Here is a 21022-nt window from a genome sequence, read left to right on the forward strand (position 1 = left end):
TGTTAGAAAAGTCAGCACAATTTTTAATTTTAGTAAAGCTAGAGGGAAATCGGTGGCGATTGTTTTAGTTCCGTAACTTTGTTTATTAATGCCGTTACAACGCCACCTGAGCCAGGTACAATTCCGAGCTCGACATTAAAAGCCAGCTCGCACGATAATGCGCAGCTCTCTTATCGCACATGTCTAAGTTGCCATCTAAATCGCATCGCTTTATAGTGAGAATTTACAAAATTTTATCAGTTCGGATATATATCAATTAGCTCAGCCGAGAGCTAAAACGAAACTGCAAACATTCCTTTTCGAAGCATAATTCTCGTTATAAATATAAATAATACAAACAACACAACTGGATCGCCATTTTCATTTTTCTTTGGTAGCGTTATTAAGGGAATTAAAATTACAAGAATAAAGGACACGTCTTACGTATTTGTAAAACGATTCCGCTCGTCTACGGGAAGAAATTAAATAAAGGATCTACATAACGCGTTATATAAACATCTTATTATTTACATTGGCGAGTTGCTCCTAATAATCGTGTAAACCACTACGTTTCGTCAAGCACAATCTAATAATGCTTGATCAAGGAGACAAGAGAGAATATATATTATAATTATATATATTATTATTATTATTATTATTATTATCATTATTATGTTCGATACGATGTACGCGAATAATAAAATTGATTAGGTCTGGAAAATAATATACTCTCCGACAGAAAATTAACATTACGTTACGCCTAGGAATATGCCTGAGTTGCACGCATCCTCTGCGTACTGCTGTGTAATAACGGCGACTGGGAAATATTCTCGCGACAGGTACACAACGCGAAGTATTTCGAACAAATGTTTTATTACAGCGATGTAGCAACGGCAGCTTCGAAACTCATCTCGTCCGGCGTTATAATATCGTCGCATTATCACAATGATCAGTTGAAATAACGCTACCTCCTCGCTATTCGTAAAATGTGATATTCTAAAATGAACACTTGTCGTGAGAAACGTCTTTAGCACATGTCATTTAAACAATTCATTCCTACGTACGCAGGTTTAAGTTAAGAAATGCGCGGTTTAACGAGAAGCGAAAGATGAAAGATATTCCAGTCGCATCGACAAAATTTATAAATCCCCGAAAATCCCCGAAAATCTCCGAAAATTCTATTTGCGCGCATGCAAGAACTGTCATACACTGAATCTATTTCCGCCGTGGAAAAATATCGCGATAACTGATCCATGACTCACAGAAAAATTCGTGATTTGACATCATCGTTTCCGCTCTGCTAATATGAAAAATCGTGAGAATTATTTTGAGAATTATTAACGTATTCTGCTACGATCATTATATAGGTATATCTAGGTAGCACACATTAGTTCGCAGCGATAAGAATCGCTCCTTCCAGTATCAATGATTCACAATCTCTAATCTGATAATCCGTGATACGATAATCCATCGACGATACATATAATATCGCGTCGCAAGCTGAATTGTTTAGCAAGTCTAGCTTGTCCGCTTCGTCCTTAGGCTAGCCATTCATCGGTAAAGGACATTGCACTTGCCACACAATCAGATGACTTTGTTCGCCATGCTCTTCGTTGCTGACCGTAGCATTCGATCGGTCCATGCTTTCCTCCGTTTCCTCCCCATCACCTAGAAAAAATAGTTATGTAAATATTATTAATAACGAATAAATATTCAAACGAAAGAAAATAGGCACAAGTCGCGTTTTGTACAAGATAATGCATGATAGATGGGAAAGCCCAACCCCCAGAGAATAAAATATACGATATACTATCGCTTTTAAAGAATCAGAATACTAAATCAGAATACTTCTTTTTTCGCATACTTGATCTTGAATATGTTTACACATGTGGGATAAATATGCAGGCAATTGTAGAAATTCGAGATACCCCATAGAAGTCTTATAAATGAATTCAATATGTAAAGATTATAGAAATGCTATTGTTAGTCGAACTTTGTTCTATCGTGCAACAGTGAAAAATATTGTTCTGTTAGTAAAGGATGCATCGATTAATGGTAACATTCGTCAGACAGACAAAGAAATGATTTCGAATTGAGACACAGAAATCGATCACACTTCTTGCTTCTCTCTGGGGGCATACCTGACCATCTGCCACACAATTAGGTGTGTTGCCACATCACTCTCGTCTTCAGCTTCATCTGCTAAAATTGCAATAATTTGTTAAATTCAAATTTAAGTTGTAAATAAATGTTTTTACTAATTTTTATGTAATAAAAAATAATGAATTAATTTTATTTTTTTAATAATTGAATTTTTACATAAAGTTTATTTAGGACTTGTAATCAAAATGACATACCGCGCAATCGCTATAAAAATTAGCTTACCAACTCTGAAATCGATGTAACCTTCACCGCCAGAGAGAACAAGCATGGCGGGTTGCGTTCCGTCCGTCACCGCGCTCTGCCCACCGTGACCTAGAAACAATTTGAATCAAAGCTATTTTCTTAGGGAAAATCTTATGTAAAAAGAAAAGCTAATCGACAATAATTATGTTGAATATTTAAAAAAACCCACCAGGTACAGCGACAAACATCTTCACAGCGTCTCTGTGTCCATGAAAACTGAGTTGTGCATGAGCCATACTACAATAAGGTATAAAACTTCCTGGTGTAACGCCTCGTTCCGACGCAAAGACTCTGACGCCAACTCCCGGCACATCACTTTTGTTACTACCCGTCTGCATTCTGGATACTGCCATTGACCCACCCGCACCTGCAGTATCGCAGTGTACAAAATTAGCCAGTGTTTTTATGAAAATGTCACGCTGTCTCATCACTTACTTTCCGAAAGCGGTACCGAGATTATCACACCGTTACCAGTACCAATCCACAGCCTATTTGAGGAAATGAGTAGAGCAGTAATGCGCACGAAAGAGAATCCAAGTTTTCCTGTGCCAAGCATTTTACTGACGTACGGCTCTATGTCAACGTCTTGAAGATGCTGGTATGTGTGAGCATGATAAAGCCTTAATGTTGAATCAAGTCTGATGCTAACCCACACACCGTCACCCAGCCATGCCAATTGCCGTACTTGAGACTCTCTACGAGGATGTGCGTCCACTGTGCACTATAAAAAAAAATTATCGAATTTTATCTTTATCTTTTTCATATTAAAATATATTTTTTAAGAAATTATTTTTATTTTTTATATTTTATAGATATATTATATTTTAATTCTATACCTCAAGTGTCATCGAAATGGGATCGATTACATGGATCTTATTTCTGTATCCACACCACACTGTCTTTCCGCTAACTGCGGACATGCATCTAATGGAATGTTGAGGACTACCAAGGATAATCACGTGATATTGAGACAAATCCCACTGTCCGTCCGCACCTCTACGGAATATCGTTACAGTTCCATCCGCTAAAGCGACCAAAACTCGACCTTGCACATGTCTAATAGAAAGAAAGTTTTTATTAATCTTTTATCAACAAAATTTTTTTAATAGAACTTTCATTTTGTTTAAATTTTTTTAATATCTTATAAATCTTATTATTTAAAAAATAACGTACACAATAGCTAATGCCGCATCCCTCAGCTTCACAGAGTGCAGACATACCGACCATTTAGCAACGGCCGAATGAACAAATACTGCACCATTTTGAGCTCCGAGCCACATAGTCGGTTGTATAGACGACATCTTTTCAATGGATGTTTCCTCAGTGATTTCTTCCTTTGCCTCTTCATTCACAGGATCCTTATCATTTAACCGTGAAGGATGTACCTCAGTATTACATCGTACAAAGTTTACTTTTCCCAGATTTGCAGTCTCACTATCTATACTTTCCAAACTCTGTGGTTCGTTCGTTGAATTCTGATCTGTCTCAGCAAATTTTTCGGTGTTCTCATTTGCTTGATCTTCTGATTGATTGTCAGATTCGCTTTTATTTTTATCGACTTCAGCATCCTGATGATTCTTTTGGCCATTTTGCTCGGCGTTTTCGTTGGCATTTGTGACATCCTCACAGACGCCGTTGTTATTCTCGCTGTCATTCGTCGTGCCGTTTGCCGAATTGCGAATCGAATTTTCATGTGAGGATTGCGCGTAATCACTTTCCTTGGCACCAGGCACGCTTGCGATGCAAAGCAAGTGTCCCTGACAAACGTTAAACACCTCTAAAACGTCCGCCGGATTGTTCGCGTCTATCACCGTGACCTTGGACATTTTTTGTGTCGAGGTGCAGATCCAGACGAGTGAGCTAAGTTGTTGCTCCCATCGTTCCGCTTCGAGCCGTCGGTTCTCATTTTCCTGAAGTTCTTTATCCAGATGTTCCACAGCGTCTTCAGCTTCTGTCTTCGCGTTACTGTTCATTTCTTGAGCTTCGGCAGCATAAAACACACTTCCACCAACCATACAGCCACCGTCGCGCGTTTTACCGCCACTCAGATTTACACCAGCACCACACCAGATCTAACAAAATTGACGTCTCGTTTATCCATTCCTCTTTATCAACAAACGAGAAAATATAATACGTACCTTCATTCCCGGTTCAGTTTCTTGCAGAGGTCGACAATACACTGGAACTGGAACAGGAGGTTGTCTGACGGGAGCGCTTGGCTTTCCTGGTAAACTCCATCCATATGCTTGCAGACGGCCATCCTCTTTCTTAACGTGCGCTCGTACCTGACGATATTGTTCTCTTCGTTCGCTCGCGCGTCTTGCTACGAGCTTCTCGGATGATCTGTAAAGACGACATAAACAATACGTTAATTATCGCTCTTAGGAGTTTTGAGCAAGAAGGGAAAAGATTGTTGCAACTTTTCCAAATTAGCAAACGGTAAACTGTAACTGTTGACTGTTCGATTATTCGATTTCATCGACCGATACACATCTTCCGACCACTTTGGTTCCATCTTCATCGATTCACAGTCGACAATAGTCTCATTCTTGTAAATTTAGAGACATATATGATACATATATGTTAGATACGGGATATATCTACGGGCTCTCTATATTGTATTTCTTAGAATCTGATGTTGAAGCGGAAAGTTAGAAATAGAGCGGAACAGATTTACCTGCTGACCAATAAGCACCCCACCCGAAGCCAGAAAAACCAGGTATCTCTTGACAACGCCACGAAGGAGAGGCAAGGACGAAACCCGAACAACAAAAAGACCAAAAACGCAGTAACAAGAGTGAAATAAAGGCCAAGTTTATAACGTAATCAAAACTTCATTTATTTCTTTTGATCAATAATGATCGCATGTTATTATTTCTCCAGAAATTGTACAAATCGTATTTACAAAAATGTTCTTTTCGTTCAAACATATTACTATAAAAAATTGATCTATCTATCTATCTAATGGCTTAATCAGTGCAGTTCTTGCACTTTTATGAGCGATGTATACATCATATATAATATACAAACCATGCTAAAACTTGATAATAAAACTTGATTAACAGGAATAATTTGTGTGGTAAAGGATTTACAAGTAAAATATATATTAATCAAAATAGAACAAGAAGAGAAAAATCTTGATGCGTCACAGAAGGATATATTATTTCAATTTTAATGACATAATCAAATCCAATAAAATTTTGTTCTATACTTATTAAAGCCAGAAGAATCATAGAAGCAAAGATTGGTTAATACAAATACTGCGTTAATGCGCGCAAATTTGCCAGTAAAGATTACAATTATTCAGAAAAGACTCACGTCTCTTTAGCAATTGAGACTAATATCGTGAATCGTGACAAAAGATTATGGATCCCAATTGACCAAAGAGGATTCTAATCTGCAAAGATGAGCAATTCACAAATTTATACCAAGTTTCTTTTTACGATTCAGCCCCGTATGAATTATAAAATAACATTACCTTTCGTACAATTTGTCACTACAATTTTAATAGTAAATTTTAGTAGTAAAAACAATATTAAAATTACGCGTTAACATTGCAGCCTGTGTACAGAAATACGCATTCATAAGAGATATTCTCCTTGAGAAAGAAAAAAAACTTTAATAAACTCAGATTCGTTAAATGGAAATGATCAGATAGAAAGAAAGTGTAATGACGAAGAGAACGAAAATTAGTTCTAACAGATTAAAATTAGGCAGGTCTCGATGTGTCAAATTGACGTAATATATCTACGTGCATGAAGTAAAATTTGATTGATTTCTCACATGGTGTCTCCTTGGTCGAGAAAGTCTTGGCGACTTTTCAACGTACGTCTACGCATGGCATCCAAGGGCGGAGCTGGAACAACCTGATTTGCCGGTGCGCTGTACCGTACATGCGGTAACGTGTGCGCGGAACGAACTAATGTCCCTCGATCGGCCGGGCCTGTGAAGAGATTGCTAAAACTGATACGAAAATAAACGGATTAATTTTGTTCTGCTTTCCTATCTATTTAATAGATACATATAATTTAAGAGACACGTACAACTTCCATACTGAACCCTTCCCACCCGAGATGCTGGAAGGATCGGTCTTGCTAGCTCTTATCATTTCTGTCCACCTGACAGCCTCTTGAAGTTCCATAAATCGTTCCTTGTATTGATTTCGTTCCATGAGCACTCTTGCCATTTCTACACGCGTGAATCGTTTCCTCTGAGACAAAGGTACGTCTTCCTCATCGTCACTCTTTGTCGCTTTAGCTGCCGCTTCTGCTTCTTCCTTGACTTTTTTCAATTCTTCCTCGAGGGCGGCGATTCGTTGCCGCAATCGTTCACGTGCTTGTTGTAAACCTCGAACCTCTTCTCGTAATATTTCTTGTTCACTGAAATATATTAATATTTCTAATAACATTTAAAAATTCTATTGGTATTATAATAATAAGGATTCAATGATGACTTACCTTGTCAATTCATCCACTTTGACAATTAGATCATCTTTAACAACGTTAAGCGCATTTCTATAAAAAAAATATTTAATATTAGTTTATTAAAATAGTAAAGATATATTATCACACGAACAAAATAAAAAACTTACTTTGTTGCTAACAGTTCATTGTTCTCCATAATAAGATTTTCTACTTCCTTTCCCATACCTATAAAAAATAGTTAAATAGATAAATCTCTTTTTTGTAGAAATCCAAATATATAAATAAAATATTCAAATATTATTTTATTTAAGACTTATATTTAAAACCTGTTTTAATTACAATATCACATGCATAGCAGAAAATAAGAAATATTTTGCAATATGCAATATTTATCCATCGCAATTAAAATTGCCATTTTTTATTAATGAATGGTTACATCATATAGAAAATATATGTTTAGGAATAATTCCATTAATAGATCTGACATTAATTATTGAAAAAACTGCACTTTGTGCATTGTATATATTGCATAAACATATTAATAGCATATATCTTACCAAAGAAGTTGTCATTGACTGCATGATAAATTAGTGTCATGCGATCATGTGTTGGAAGTATGAGCCAGCACAGGATGCGATGGTAAACAATGAAACACAATAGAAAGATAAAAGTTAAAGAATTTTGTTAACTCAAGAGATGGATGATTAAATGAGTACATGTATGTATATCTTGCAACAATAATCAATATATATATATATCAAACATACCTGATGATGCATATTCTCCAGGATGTACTAAACTTCCTGAAATTACAAATAATCGATTTAATTTTGCAAAAAGAAAAAAAAATTTTAATTTTAATTTAAATTTTAAAATATCTCCGCATAATAATGAATATAATACCAGTAATATCTGCGCCTTCGTCCATTTCACCCAGCGCATCAGCGTCTTGGAAACTTAGCTCTTGATACAACGTATTGCCACTTCGTTGCTCTCTTTCGGTTCTACTTCTACCTCCTGGCGTAGTCGCTAATTTCTCTATGCCTGCAGTTGGCGTCGTTGGCGTTATTAAATTTGGTGGTACTTCCGTTTCCGGACTTTCGTCTGCAAGAATATATTCTTGAGTAATAGACTCTCCTGTTGGAAACAGTAGAAGTCTATAGGTCTCCATCAAGCAACATACGTCTAGAAATAGCTGTAGTCTTATTCTCTTGTATTGGTTGATCGGTTAATTGGCTCTTATCAGATGTTTCAATAGCGGCTTCGCTGCTACTGTCCAACATTTCGGTTCTCAAGTTGGCGACGTTTGATACAATATCTTCTTGAACATCTTCAGCGTTTATGCTGGCCTCTAAGCTCTGAAAACCGTAACTAAGCGGTCCGGAACTACGTGACATATGAGCAAGTCCAAGAGAGGGTAACCGCGATGGTGCACGGCTAGCAGACACACTCTCCAGTCTTTCTGTGCTACCAACTAGCATTTTAGTTCTTTCCATATAATCAACATGGGTCTTGAATAATTCCGTGTATCTATCGTGCAGTCGAGAATATTCGCGTTTCAATTCAGCTTCCTTTTCTTCGAGCCGACCAACTAAAAAGAAATGTTTAACAATAAGTATAATCTACATATGAAATGATTCTGAACATAAAATATGTTTTACATTTTCAAAACATAGATAAATAATATTTAATAGACAAGAAATCTTCAATCTAAATAATCATCATTTTTAAATAGCAAACATTTATTACTAATGCAAAAAATAAAAATAAATGGCTATTATAAAGCGTCAAATAACAGGTGTGTGTGTGTGTGTGTGTGTGTGTGTGTGTGTGTGTGTGTGTGTGTGTGTGTGTGTGTGTGTGTGTGTAAAATTATAAATGAAAATATAAAATGGATGAGCGCAAAGGAAACAGTACAAAAAATAAACAAATAACTAGAGAATAAAAAATGCATAGTAAACCTGCACCCTGTATTCCTCACACAATCCCCAGGAATGTATACAAGAATGAATATACATAACATAAAACAAAAGAACAAAATCTTCTACTCTACTGTAAAGGGGAGAACTGTGAATGAGTAGACTGGAAGCGCCAATGGCATTTGTACCGTGATCGTGAGAATTCTTAGTCTTCAGTTCCAGCATTCTTACAATAGACTCCAAGCTATCAATTTTTGATAGAAGTTCCTTCCTCTCACCTTCAGAAACATCTTCCAGTTCGAGAAGTTTCTAATATAAATATGTATAAATATTATGTTATCATATAATTATTATTTCTTGTACCAGAAATTTAAAGATTTGAGATTAGACAAAGTAAAATTTAATTTAATTTAAAAAACATGTTAAAAAATATCCAAGCAATTACCTGATCTGATGCTTTTCTCAATTGCTTCTCCCTTTCGTATTGTGTGACAAGCTGCTCATTATCTTCTCTTAATAATTCTAGTTCAACTTCACGTTCTTGATTTTCAGTACAGGATATATCCAGACTTTCTAACACATTGACTAACAGAGGCATCAAGTCTTTCACTACATTCTCATCATATCTTGCTATCATTCTTTCAAACTCTTGATAGATGCTGCCTGCCAAAGATTGCACTTTCTCCGACATGACAACATGGCTATCTTCGTGCGTGCCGTAGACCGTTTCTTGATCCATTTTGATTAGTATTTTGTATATATATATATATATATGTATATATATATATATATATCTATATACCTGTAGCAACAATATAGAGACATCATACTATATAGTTTTAGCAGCATTCATGCAATGTATAAAAGAATCAAATTTATTACTTAGTTTCAAATATAAGAGTAAACTATCAAAATTTAATAACAAGCTCCATTTTTACAGGATTGTATCAATGATATATTAGCAGCAGCTAAATGATTTCAGTAAATTCTATAACTGTATTTAGTATGACAAATCCAGCTAATCAAATTTATTAAACTTAGATTTTGCAAAATCATTATAAATTTTATCAACAAAAAGCCAACAGCAGATTCTGCAAATAAGACATGGCTGAAATTGACCGCAAAAATCAAACAGAATTTATCAGTTTGTATTGTTTAAATGGAATATATCAGTTAAATGATTATTATAATAGTAATGATTATTATAATAGTGAAGAAAAGAGAAATTCTATATCTTCTGATAATCAGCTGTCAGACTGTCCTTGGTTGACAGTATAGACTTAGTAGATGCAGTTGATGTCAATCTACAACATTCTGTCTCAAATTTAAATTGACAAACTGCCAAGATTAGCGAAAGCTAATACATTGCTAACATCTCAGTTATTAAAAACAGGAGATAAAGTCTAACTCTTAACATCTCGAGTGGAAGCATTGAGAATCTAAAGCCTGATACACTACTCAACTCTTTGGACTTGGTACAGTTACGTTGCACTTTTCACAGCCAGTTAAACGGATCCCAGGCCGCGGAACGTCGTCGAGGGCGCGAGGGTGCGCGTCTCCGAGCTGTCGTTTATCAATCCTGAACTGTTGAGCGTGTTAATCGGCGTGCCGCCGTCCGTTCGCCGGGCCTGCGAGACGCGACTCGATAGCGAGCCACCGCGAACGACGTATATTGACGGGCCAGACGTCAGGCGCATCATCCGCTTATAACCTCCTGCGAGCGACACCGTCCGGGATGTCGCGCGGGGCTCGCGGGCGGACGCGGCACTCGAGCGGCCTCGTGTCGTTTCGCTGCGCAAAAATTGACGGACGGCGACGAATCATCGCATCGAGCAGTATCTCATAACATTACCGTCTTCTCCGTCGCGCGCCTTACTGCTCGTCGCGGATTCTCCTCCTCGGTTCACCTCGTGTCGTGTGTCACTCGCGAGAGCCTCACGCGCGCACATATGCAGCACGTACGGACGGACGGACGGACGGAGGAACGGACGGGACCGTTCGCCAATGTCGCGCGTGACGTTTCGCAACCACGCGAGTTCACTCGCTCTTTTTCTTTTTCTCCTGCAGCCTTCGCGAGCACCTCGGCGTGACAGTCGCGCAAGGCGACAAGTCCACGAGTCTCTTGGTACTTAGTGTCTCTCTACCTGTGTCTTTTTTTTCCTCCGCTTGTCAACGGAGAATTCAGAGTCACACTGCCAATCGACACGCAACCAGTTCTCACGCCGCGAGAATCCTGGCCATTTTTCGTCAGCCAGCGACTTGCCGTCCCCTACGACCCCGATTGCAACGTGTTCGGAAATAGATGCACGACATCCCTTGTCCGCGATAATGTTGCCTTACCAGCCTTTACCCACACTTCAGCCTACTCTTGGTTCACTTCCGTTAGATGGCCGTGGCGTCATCCGCCGCGCTCGGACGAGCGGTCGTGTGATAGTGCATATCACTGACCAATGCGAGTTTACTTAAGCTACGTGGCGCAATCATGATCGGCCACTCGATTACGCCGACGCATTGAGGAATTTACATTGATTAAAAATCTTCCCTCTTGCCATGAATTGATTTTTGAAATTTAAGAAAAAAAATTCTTAATCAAACTATCGAAAAACGCTCGAGAAAACATACGAATGCAATAAGCATTGCAGATTTATTTATAACCGTATACAATACAACTTAGAAAAACTTAACTTCAAGATAAAGAAATATGTTCTCGTACATGACTTTGAATATATATTATATATTAGTACTATATGTATCATTATATATTGTGCTATTGTACATAAATATTATATATATATATATATGTACGTGGTGTGTGTGTGTGTGTGTTGTATGTGTGGTGTGTCGAAAAAAAATATAATCTATAAATATAATCTAAACAACTCACAAGTTCACAACATAAAAATAATAATAGTGTAGACAATAAGATATTAATTAATAACGTCCACGGAATCCGCCACCGTTATTCCAATTTCCATTTCGACCACGCGAGTTGCCCGTTCCATAATCTCTGTTGTTGTAATTTCCTCTGTATCCACCGCCGTAATTACCACTAAAACTACTACCTCCATAAGATTCGTTAGAGGGACCGCGATAACCATTTCCACGCATCATTTTTGGAGGAGGAGTATAATTGAAACGATAGTTGGATGCATATCCTCTCGTTCGCGATTGGAAACCACTATTGGATACTTGCTCCAGCTCATGACGACAAGCATTCATACTACATAACGCTTTGATTACACTCAATACCTGAAAAAAGAAAAATAGAGTTTATTTTTCAGCGCTATCAAAATGTTATCGTGCATCAAATAGTGAAGAAAAATAGGGATGAGAAAAAGAGAGAGTTATTATTTTAGCTATAATAAGAGACATTATCTGGAATTTAAAAAAAAAATACACAATATTTTTTGTCAATTTCGATTTTGATTTATACCTTTTCTTCGATTGAACTCAACTCTAGGATTGTTTCTGGATCTTTGGATGCTCGAATTACGAGACTCTCCAAAGCGGGTCGTAGAGCAACTATATTCGCTGCATGTTGTGGATTCATATCCAAATTGATCCAGTTATCCAATCGAATTACACTATCCACATATTCCACTTTCCGCGAGCCGAACAGCAATAAATGTATAGGCGACACCATAGTCATTTGCTTGCAAGATACAGCTCTAGTGCGAATCTAATAAGACGGAAAAAAATTAGAATTTGTGAAAGAGACAAATATCTACAGACAGAACTTACCTTCTCACCAAAGACGAAGAATGGAAACGGAAAGTTTTGCTCAAAGTTGCTGCAGTTCACAGACGTCTTGTGAATCAGTGCAGCTTTTGATTCTGTGGTAAGAACCTTTCGTTTTTCCTTATGATAGCAAACATTAGGATACAGGCCCATGCATAATAAGGCGGTGATAGTATCAAGACGCGGATCAGCACCAGCTTGATAATTCAATGGGACTGGACATAAAGTCTCTTCAGGAAAACCGGCACTTTGCAGCAGTGCTTGCAGTTGATTCTACATATACAAAATAATGGAAATCACCAATGCGAGTGTAAGATATATGAAAGCGGCATCGTTCCACTAACAATTCCACTAACCTTAGCTTCTGAGGTTATTCGTAAAGTTGGCAAACTTAGACTTTTTGATTCACAAAATGACTGTTCCGCCCATTCGCCGTTGGCTCTTGCTTCTTCCCACATTTGAAAAGCGTGGAACATCGCAACATGATCACTGTATCTCGCACCAGCAAACCATTTTTGCTGATTCGTCAGTCTTCTCATGTCTGGACCCATGTTATACACCTCGGGAAAGGTGGTACTGTTTGCGGCCATTGTCGAGAGCGCATCACCCACGCGAAACATACATCCCAGGATCATCATTTTTCCTAGCCGTGGTTCTATGGGTAAACGCGCAAGGATCTTGCCAAGAGGTGTCAATTCATCGTTTTTGTCCAAACATTTCATTTCTATATAACATATACAGATATAAAAAGCAAATTTTGCAAATTAATATATTGTAAAAAAGATGAAAATGTATTTACCTCTTAATACAACTTCTGCTTCAATTACAGCATCGATGGGAGGTGGTTCGATTGCCTTCGATAAGAACTGTCCAATATTACCTAATCTTAACAATTTGATGCTCAGTGCCAATTCATGTAAAGGTGTTCTAAACATTTCCGGTGTCATATGTTCTTCCATCTTGTTAAATCGGGCTTTTGAACATAGATGAAAACAAAAACCGGGACGAACGCGACCCGCTCTACCCTTGCGTTGTTCCAAATTCGTTTTACTAGCCCAAACAGTTGCGTAATTGGTCATATTATTATGCGAGGTAAATAATTTCATCTTGGCCTTGCAAGAATCTATAACGTAGACGACATCGTTGATCGTGATTGAAGTTTCTGCGATATTCGTAGACAAGATAATCTTCGTTACATAAGGTGGAACGGGATCAAAGACTTTGCGTTGATCTTCCCTTGGTAATTGCGAATGTAGTGGAATAATAAGATAAGACGATTTGCCAAAAACAGAATGTTGCTGAAGATGTTTCATCAACGCAAATATCAAGTTCCAGCCAGGGAGAAAAATCAATACAGCACCTGGGATCTCCTGTTGTTTAATATACATGAGTAGCGCCTCTATCAACTCAAAACTTATCTCTTTCTCTGTCAATTGTGCCATAGAGTTCTTTGTTTGCACAGAATAATTATTACTGATGACTTTATTCAGATTTTCTTCTGGTTCGCCGTCTGTTATGGGCAACTCATCTGAATCCTTAGATTTACGTTTCCCAGATATTGTGGGTGGAACAAAATTCGTCAGTTCTATACAGTCCTCTAAGAAATATTGCTGAACGGGAAAGGATCTGCCGGGAATTTCTACTACAGGGCAATTATTGAAGTACTCGCTGAACAGCGTTGTATCAATTGTAGCTGACATGAGAATAATTCTAAGATCAGGATAGAGATGGATCATGTCTCGAAGTACCACCATAATAAAATCCGAATTGACGTCTCGCTCGTGAATCTCATCGACGATAACGTGTGACACACCTCTGAGACCGCCCTCTAGTTTCCTCAAGAGTACTCCCACAGTACAAAACATTATACTAGCATATGGCCTTGGTAAGCAGGATTCAAATCTCACAGAATATCCGATTGATTGGCCTAGAGTTTCACATCTTTCGATGGCGACTCGGTCAGCTACAGATACAGCTGAGATTCTTCTGGGTTGAGTCACAACTATGCTGCAATACGCACCTTGGCCGGACGCGATATAATCATCCAGAATAAACTGACAAACTTGTGTAGTCTTACCGCATCCCGTGTTTCCACGTATAATAATGATTGGATTTTCATTAACCGCGTTCATAATCTCATTTTTTTTAGTGAAAACAGGCAAAGTTGATCTTTCCTTCATGCTTGCCTGTAAACTGGAATCTTGTTGCAACTTTTCACGCTGTTCATTCATTAAATCTTCCGACAATTGATCCAAAGATATCGTCGCCAGTGGTCCCTCATCTATGTTACATCCTGCCCATGGATTCCAATTTGGTTGAGGTGGTGACCAGCTTACAACACCGGCGGGTTGCGGCACTGAAGATATAAAATCATCCAAAACTTGATTCGTCAATAAAGATACACCAGTAGTTGAAGTGTCATTTTCTCCTTTTGGTACAGAGGGCAACTATATTTTAAATAAACATTTTATTTTAAATAAACAAATCCAATTAGATATTTTGATGTATACATCAATTTACTCATTTATACATACATATAAAAAAGGACATTATTAATAATTCATACCTGATTAATATCAACTGGTTTTATTTCCAAACTCGTTAAAACATCGAGAATCTGATTTTCCAATTCTGGTGAAATTTTAACAGGATAAGGCTTCATTTGTTCAGCATCCTTATTTTTTTTTAATGTACCACTAAATGCTTCAATAACACCTAAATGATACAGTTGACGAACGATAGATAAAGCACAACTTTTTGAAGCCGTTTGTTTGTTCGATCCAGTTTCGCGGCCAGTTATGCCTGAAATAAGTTAAAATATTAAGAAATTATTATGTTATCACTACATATAATTAAGTATATTTAAATAAAAACATACTTCGTCCAAGTTGCTTAATATAAAGAGTCATTTCTGCCATAAAACTCCTGAAAAATATGAAAAATAATTTCTATTATAGATATTGTGAACCATGTTACATATTGTCAATATAATAATTAAGGGAAGAAATGTGAAAGAATTGACAATATACTTTAAACAAGAAAAGTTTAAAAAAATACTTAAGATATTTACAACTAAATTGAAAACAATTATTAGTAACACAAACCAAAAAAATAATTTTTATTTTTATTAGCATCACAAAAAGTCAATATACATTTTATTGTTAGTAGATTTTTTATAAAATTTGCCAAAGTATATAAAATAATTAATTAGTTTATTTCTTGCATAAGAAATATCTATTTTAAAGATAAATTTTTTTCTTCCACTTATTCCCTTAATTAATTATAATAAATAATAATGACTTACTATTTGAAGATGTCACAGACGACCACATTGGAATACATTGAGAAAAAATTTCTTTGTATAATCGCACCAAAACTATTATTAAATCATTTTAATAAAAGTTTTGGTTGAACGTCATTGTTTCTGCCCAAGAAAGTTGATGGCTACTTTCTTGAGCCTCTTCAAGTTCAGAGTAGACAATGTACTCCAAGATGGTCCTGTTAAATCTCAAATAGTACAAATGGCAAGCAATTGCTTGAAATGAAAAGATACAAATTGAGCTATACTGCATTGCAATGTCAATCCAATGTGCTAGAAAAAGGTCCATTGCAAGACTTCATACCTCGTATGATCCGGACCGACCGAGGTATATTTGTAATCAGCATTAATTTTGTTAGTTTGCATGAACTGATGGAGTTTAGACTTGGCGTTTTCTATTGTCCAGTTCCCATGTATCCCTGAATTTACATCAACGTCTTCTGCATCTTCCACTTTCTTTTGATCAGCCAGCCTATCCATGTATGTATAATTACTTTGGCCACGTTCATTGTAAGGTCTATAGGCCTGACCAATATCATTCGGTCCCATGCCTCCTTGGAATACCGATCTTGTCGGTGTTGTGATTTCTGTCTTGATGCTATCCGGTGCAATCGCTGGCTGTGTCGTCAAATCTTGCGGCACGTCGTTCGGATTCACACGATTTGTACGTACTAGATAGTTGACATAATCTTTCGCGGCGTTTCCTTGGGCATCTTTCTTGTTGGTAGAATTTCCCGCACCAACATAATCGAAGCCAGGTACACGCAATTCGCAGAGGAAACGTTGCCTGTGTTTCGGTCCTGCGAAATGTGAAAACTCGTCAATCTGTCTTTCGTAAAAAAAAAAAAATTAAACACAACACGGACAACGGACATATTTACCTGTCGGTCTAACATCGAATTGCGGTTCCTTTCCGTTTTTCGCACACCACTGGTGAAAGAAGGATTTTATATCACCCATTTTCGATTCTATTCTCAAACGTCAACGATGTTCCTTTTTCTGTAGAGATAATGAAATAATCAACTCACTCATACATTTCCATTTCAAAAGGAACGATGTTCGAGAAACAACCATACAATGTCGCGAATTAACACAAACTAACCTGATCCAAAAAACGCATAATCTTAAGTCCATAGCAGTGGACTATTTTTCATATTAAGGCACCTTTTCATGTTGATGCTCGAAACTCTCAGCGTCAAAATAAGGGTACGTTCGGAAACATCACCCGAACTGACTCCATGTATCGTATTTTATCCTTGTTGTTCATCGAATGTTAAACAAGGATAAAACGATACACGAGTGGTGTTTCCGAACGTAACCTAAGTTACGTAGTCAAAAATGAGTTGTAAGATTTGAGAAGATATATTTTATTATTTTAACAAAGCGTCACAAGAGTAAAAAAATTTTAATATATGTATTTGAATCTTTTAATATCTGAATCTTTTAATGTATTTAATTATTATCTATTTTATTATTATAAATTGCATTAAACAATACATAAAAATTTTAAGTCATTAAACTTTATTTATTTTGTGCGAGCGTGATTTAACATTAGTCTATGCTAGAGAGGTTCCGGATTTGATTCTCAGCAGAGCCAAAATATTTATGTTCGTCTCTTCTCGGAAGATAATGGCAAATCACCGAGAGTAAATCTCTCTATTAAAGAGCATCTCTCTATTAAAAATTTGCTGTTCGGAATCGATATTAAACTGTAGGTCCCATCCGCGCAGTGTACGGACGAGCGCTCACGCTAGATGCGTGCCAGCCTATCCCCTCCACGTGCTGCAGCGTGGCTGCAACGTATATGGTCTGGCATTCCTGGGTCCCACATACCTGTGTACAATTACGTGCGCGCCACAGATATGAAAGCAGACAGACAGAGAGAGAGAAAAAGAGAGAGAGAGAGAGAGATCACCACGCTCGTACACGAGCAACAGAATTAAGATAGAAAAAAATTTTTATAACGAGAAAATGTTTTCAATTTGTAAAAAAATTATTTATATTTGGAAATAATATTAAAAATTGTTTTGTACGTACATTAAAAGAGCAATTAAAGTATAAGCCTTTCGAAATCCGCTTCGCTCGGAATACATACGCATTACTTCACTTAGAATTTCGAAATTTCCAATATTTTTACATTAACTTATCAGTAAATCAGATATGTGCAATATTAATAAACATTTAATCTTAATATACTTAATATACTAGCTGCGTATATAAAAATTGCATCGAGCTATACTCACTCCTGTTCAATAAGATATTTTAAATAATGTGTGCTCTCTTATCTAACAACTAATTATTATTTCTATCAACTTAAGTTAATTAGTTTGAACTAATCACGACTGTGCGTTCGACGATATAAGAAGTAATATGATAGATTTATGTATTCTGACTTCACCAAAGCAATAACATATATCTCGTTTGTACTGTATATTACATATGATAAAATTTGAGATTTGTTACACAAATCTTTAGCACGATTGAAGAAAGGATTCTTTTTCGTATCATTCAAATTTTTTCCATATCGTTCTCGTAAGCGAGAAAGTTTATTTAATAATTGATTATATTTTTGTTTAAAAAATAAAAGGTAAATTACTCGGGGCCGTTGCTAATTTTGGAGTGTTAATGACTCTAGGACTATGTGGCAGTTTGCGCGCGGAGTTGTGAGTGACAGGTGTTGTCGCTGCCGAAAGATGTTTTCGCAGTGGTTTTATGGGTGTTCGTATCGGTGTTTTGTTGATATTGATCTTGTTGGTGCTCCTCAATATCTGTTCCGGCAGCATCGAGCTGTGCAATTCTTCTCTGCCTGTCATGTGGCCCTGGAACTGATTGTATGTCGTGTCTGTGATGCTAGGTGATAACGACCCCTTTCCTCTCTGTTTTCCTTTCGGAGATCTATTTGTTTTTTGAACGCTGGTTTTCAAAAATCTTCCACTTCTTCTGATCTTAGTCCCGGTGATAACAGTGGGTTTATGTTTATCACCATTTTTATTTCTACGTTTTATCGAAGAATTGGGAGATGGACTGAACAATTTGCGTTTTGATAGTCCCAATGTTGGACCTCTGTGAATGCTCAGATGAGACATGCCAGGTGTTCGTTTAGAACTATTTAAAGGTGATTTCTTAATCGATTTATCTTTTGCCTCTTTCCTAGCTCTTTTCAACGTTTCTTTCTCAATAGTGATACTTTCCCAAGTCTCTGTCAAAACATTTTCCAATGATATACCATAAATGGTAAATACTTGATTATGCTTAGTCTCGTATTCATTGATCAATTGCTTTAATTCTGTTTCTATTTTAGGCAACTTCTTTTGTATCACTTTTCGCTCTTTCTCTTCCATCAATAATTGACCTCCGCGATTGTGATAACGATCAGGATTATTTGCACGTTGAAGTAATTCCTTTATTTTCATTATGAGATTTTCGCGTTGATCCAAAAGATCAAATATTGTTCGATTATCGTTATAAAATTTGCGCAACCTTTCCATTTCTAATTCATGCAACGTCAATAAGTCTTCGGTGAATGTATCGGAATAAAATGGTGCAAATGTATTTCTCTCTACTTCGCTGTATTTGCATAAGTCCCACAATTTCCGCAATTCGGACCTGATTTGTGTGACATATTTACAAATGTTCTCTTTCCTTTTTTCCTTACAACGTTTTATTTCTGCACTGAGAGCATTTACAGCACTAGTAGTATAACCAGGATATCTCTCAAGGAATGACTGACAGATGTCTGCAGGTTCATCAAGATATTTCCACAGTGCCAATAAATCTTCTTTCATTTTTTCAACACAGCACTTTATATCTTCCATTTGCATATTCAGCTCATCTCTGAATTCTCTCAATTTTGTCAGATTGCTTGCATTTAGAACAAATTCCTCGGGATTATTGCAGATTAATTGTTCGAATTGTGAAGATGGTGATCTATCCAAGTCATCCATCATCTTTATTATGGAACGACGTATATCCATAAAAACATTCTCGAGGCGTATCTTCTCATTCTCCTGTTTTTGTAAATAAAGCTTAAAACTTTCAAGTTCCTGCTCAGTAGGCAAGACGTCAATGGCAACGTTCAGCATCTTGCAGCCCAACTTCTTACAAATGTTATGTTCTTTTGCCAACAACTCCTCCAAAATCATCATGCGTTCCTTCTTCATACATTCCAGATTTTGCAGATCTGTCTGAAGTATTTGCTCAACCTCATATAAGGGAATTTGATCATAATTTTTGGGCATCACGTCTAAATGCAGTTCCGTACGCAGCGTCGATGTTTGCTTCAACAGATCTTTTATGTTTTCCACCAATAATTGCATCTTTGATTCTGCCTCTGTCACCATTTCGTTCAGCAAATCACTCATGTGAGTACGAGCCTGTTTATAATATATCATTCGCATATCTTTGGTGCAGCCGATCTCTTCCCAGTTCTTCCGCAGTTTTTCTAATGCTTCTTCTTGTTCCACGTCAAATCCTTGCATGACGGGCTTCCATTCTGGTTGATCGTCCATCGTTCCTTTACGTTTATTTCTTTCGGAAAGGAATAACATCGTCAGTTTAAAAACGATATTACTTCAAATTATGCATCATTACATACATACCTCAATTCCTTCAAAGTATCAATCTATTGCACGAAAGAAAATGCGTAATTCACGTCAAGAAGCGACGCCACAGAAAGCACATGCCGTTACCTTTTCGAATTTAAACGGTCTGTATACGAATTGATGTCTGTGACGTCGGTCGTATCCACTAAGGACCTCTACACACAAAATGCGACAACACTATAGGGAAGTGTCTATTACTGCGTTTATACGGCAACGTTAAACCGGTTTAGTAACAATCGTAGTTAGTGATTTCTTGTATTTAATTGGATCACAATTTTAGATTTAAAAAAATGTACCAATCTAACGTGAGATTTCACTGGTTATTGTTGCGATTGGTCATGTCCATTCACATCAGCCGAAATCTTAGGGTTGATTTATGGAGGCCATAATCTGTTAACTTATGCTTATAAAATTGACGAATAGTCGATTATTCTTTTATAATTCGATTGTGATTGGCCAATTTTTTACGGTTACGGTATACGGTTAACAGATTACGGCCTCTATAAACCAATCCTCAGGCTTCTTTCTGCTATTAGAAATTTTCCCGTGGACCATCTGAAGATCGTGAACCGTCAAAAGATCTGAAGAGAGAGATAACTGATAACGCTGATTGGTCAATTAAATATAAAATTTTCC

At 36.9% G+C, this 21022-nt stretch overlaps 3 protein-coding genes across 6 annotated transcripts; all 3 read right to left on the reverse strand.

Annotated features, from left to right (window-relative positions):
- Window positions 1-59: 59 nt before the first annotated feature.
- Window positions 60-11206, reverse strand: syd (JNK-interacting protein syd). 3 transcript variants are annotated; one of them, XM_089084023.1, is made up of 20 exons: window positions 10192-11206; window positions 9174-9530; window positions 8917-9037; window positions 7993-8400; window positions 7713-7913; window positions 7577-7612; window positions 7367-7384; window positions 6977-7034; window positions 6843-6899; window positions 6429-6764; window positions 6169-6348; window positions 5063-5110; window positions 4524-4728; window positions 3559-4457; window positions 3222-3441; window positions 2821-3106; window positions 2555-2752; window positions 2365-2454; window positions 2121-2181; window positions 60-1647 (listed from the first exon to the last, which is right to left on the reverse strand). In XM_089084023.1, the coding sequence occupies exons 2-20, from the start codon at window positions 9465-9467 to the stop codon at window positions 1644-1646; spliced, it is 3720 nt and encodes a 1239-aa protein (XP_088940149.1). In that variant the 5' UTR covers window positions 9468-9530; window positions 10192-11206; the 3' UTR covers window positions 60-1643. The 3 variants fall into 3 exon arrangements, with proteins under 3 accessions (XP_088940149.1, XP_088940147.1, XP_088940148.1); XM_089084021.1 differs by lacking the exon at window positions 2121-2181; XM_089084022.1 differs by lacking the exons at window positions 2121-2181; window positions 5063-5110.
- A 147-nt stretch (window positions 11207-11353) lies between these two features.
- mle (dosage compensation regulator mle) lies at window positions 11354-16892 on the reverse strand. Of its 2 annotated transcripts, XM_011634999.3 has the most exons (9): window positions 16667-16892; window positions 16090-16585; window positions 15345-15391; window positions 15033-15268; window positions 13266-14913; window positions 12823-13190; window positions 12470-12739; window positions 12162-12407; window positions 11354-11977 (listed from the first exon to the last, which is right to left on the reverse strand). In XM_011634999.3, exons 1-9 carry the CDS (start codon window positions 16743-16745, stop codon window positions 11660-11662), a joined length of 3708 nt encoding a protein of 1235 aa, XP_011633301.3. In that variant the 5' UTR covers window positions 16746-16892; the 3' UTR covers window positions 11354-11659. The 2 variants fall into 2 exon arrangements, with proteins under 2 accessions (XP_011633301.3, XP_088940150.1); XM_089084024.1 differs by lacking the exons at window positions 16090-16585; window positions 16667-16892 and adding an exon at window positions 15771-15969.
- An 867-nt stretch (window positions 16893-17759) lies between these two features.
- Window positions 17760-20982, reverse strand: LOC105424627 (protein regulator of cytokinesis 1-like). Its single transcript, XM_089084026.1, has 2 exons — window positions 20384-20982; window positions 17760-20312 (listed from the first exon to the last, which is right to left on the reverse strand). The coding sequence occupies exon 2, from the start codon at window positions 20291-20293 to the stop codon at window positions 18359-18361; it is 1935 nt and encodes a 644-aa protein (XP_088940152.1). The 5' UTR covers window positions 20294-20312; window positions 20384-20982; the 3' UTR covers window positions 17760-18358.
- Window positions 20983-21022: the final 40 nt, after the last annotated feature.

Source organism: Pogonomyrmex barbatus, unplaced genomic scaffold (assembly GCF_055798465.1).
Source record: "Pogonomyrmex barbatus isolate J1 unplaced genomic scaffold, ASM5579846v1 scaffold8, whole genome shotgun sequence".
Lineage (NCBI taxonomy): Eukaryota > Metazoa > Arthropoda > Insecta > Hymenoptera > Formicidae > Pogonomyrmex > Pogonomyrmex barbatus.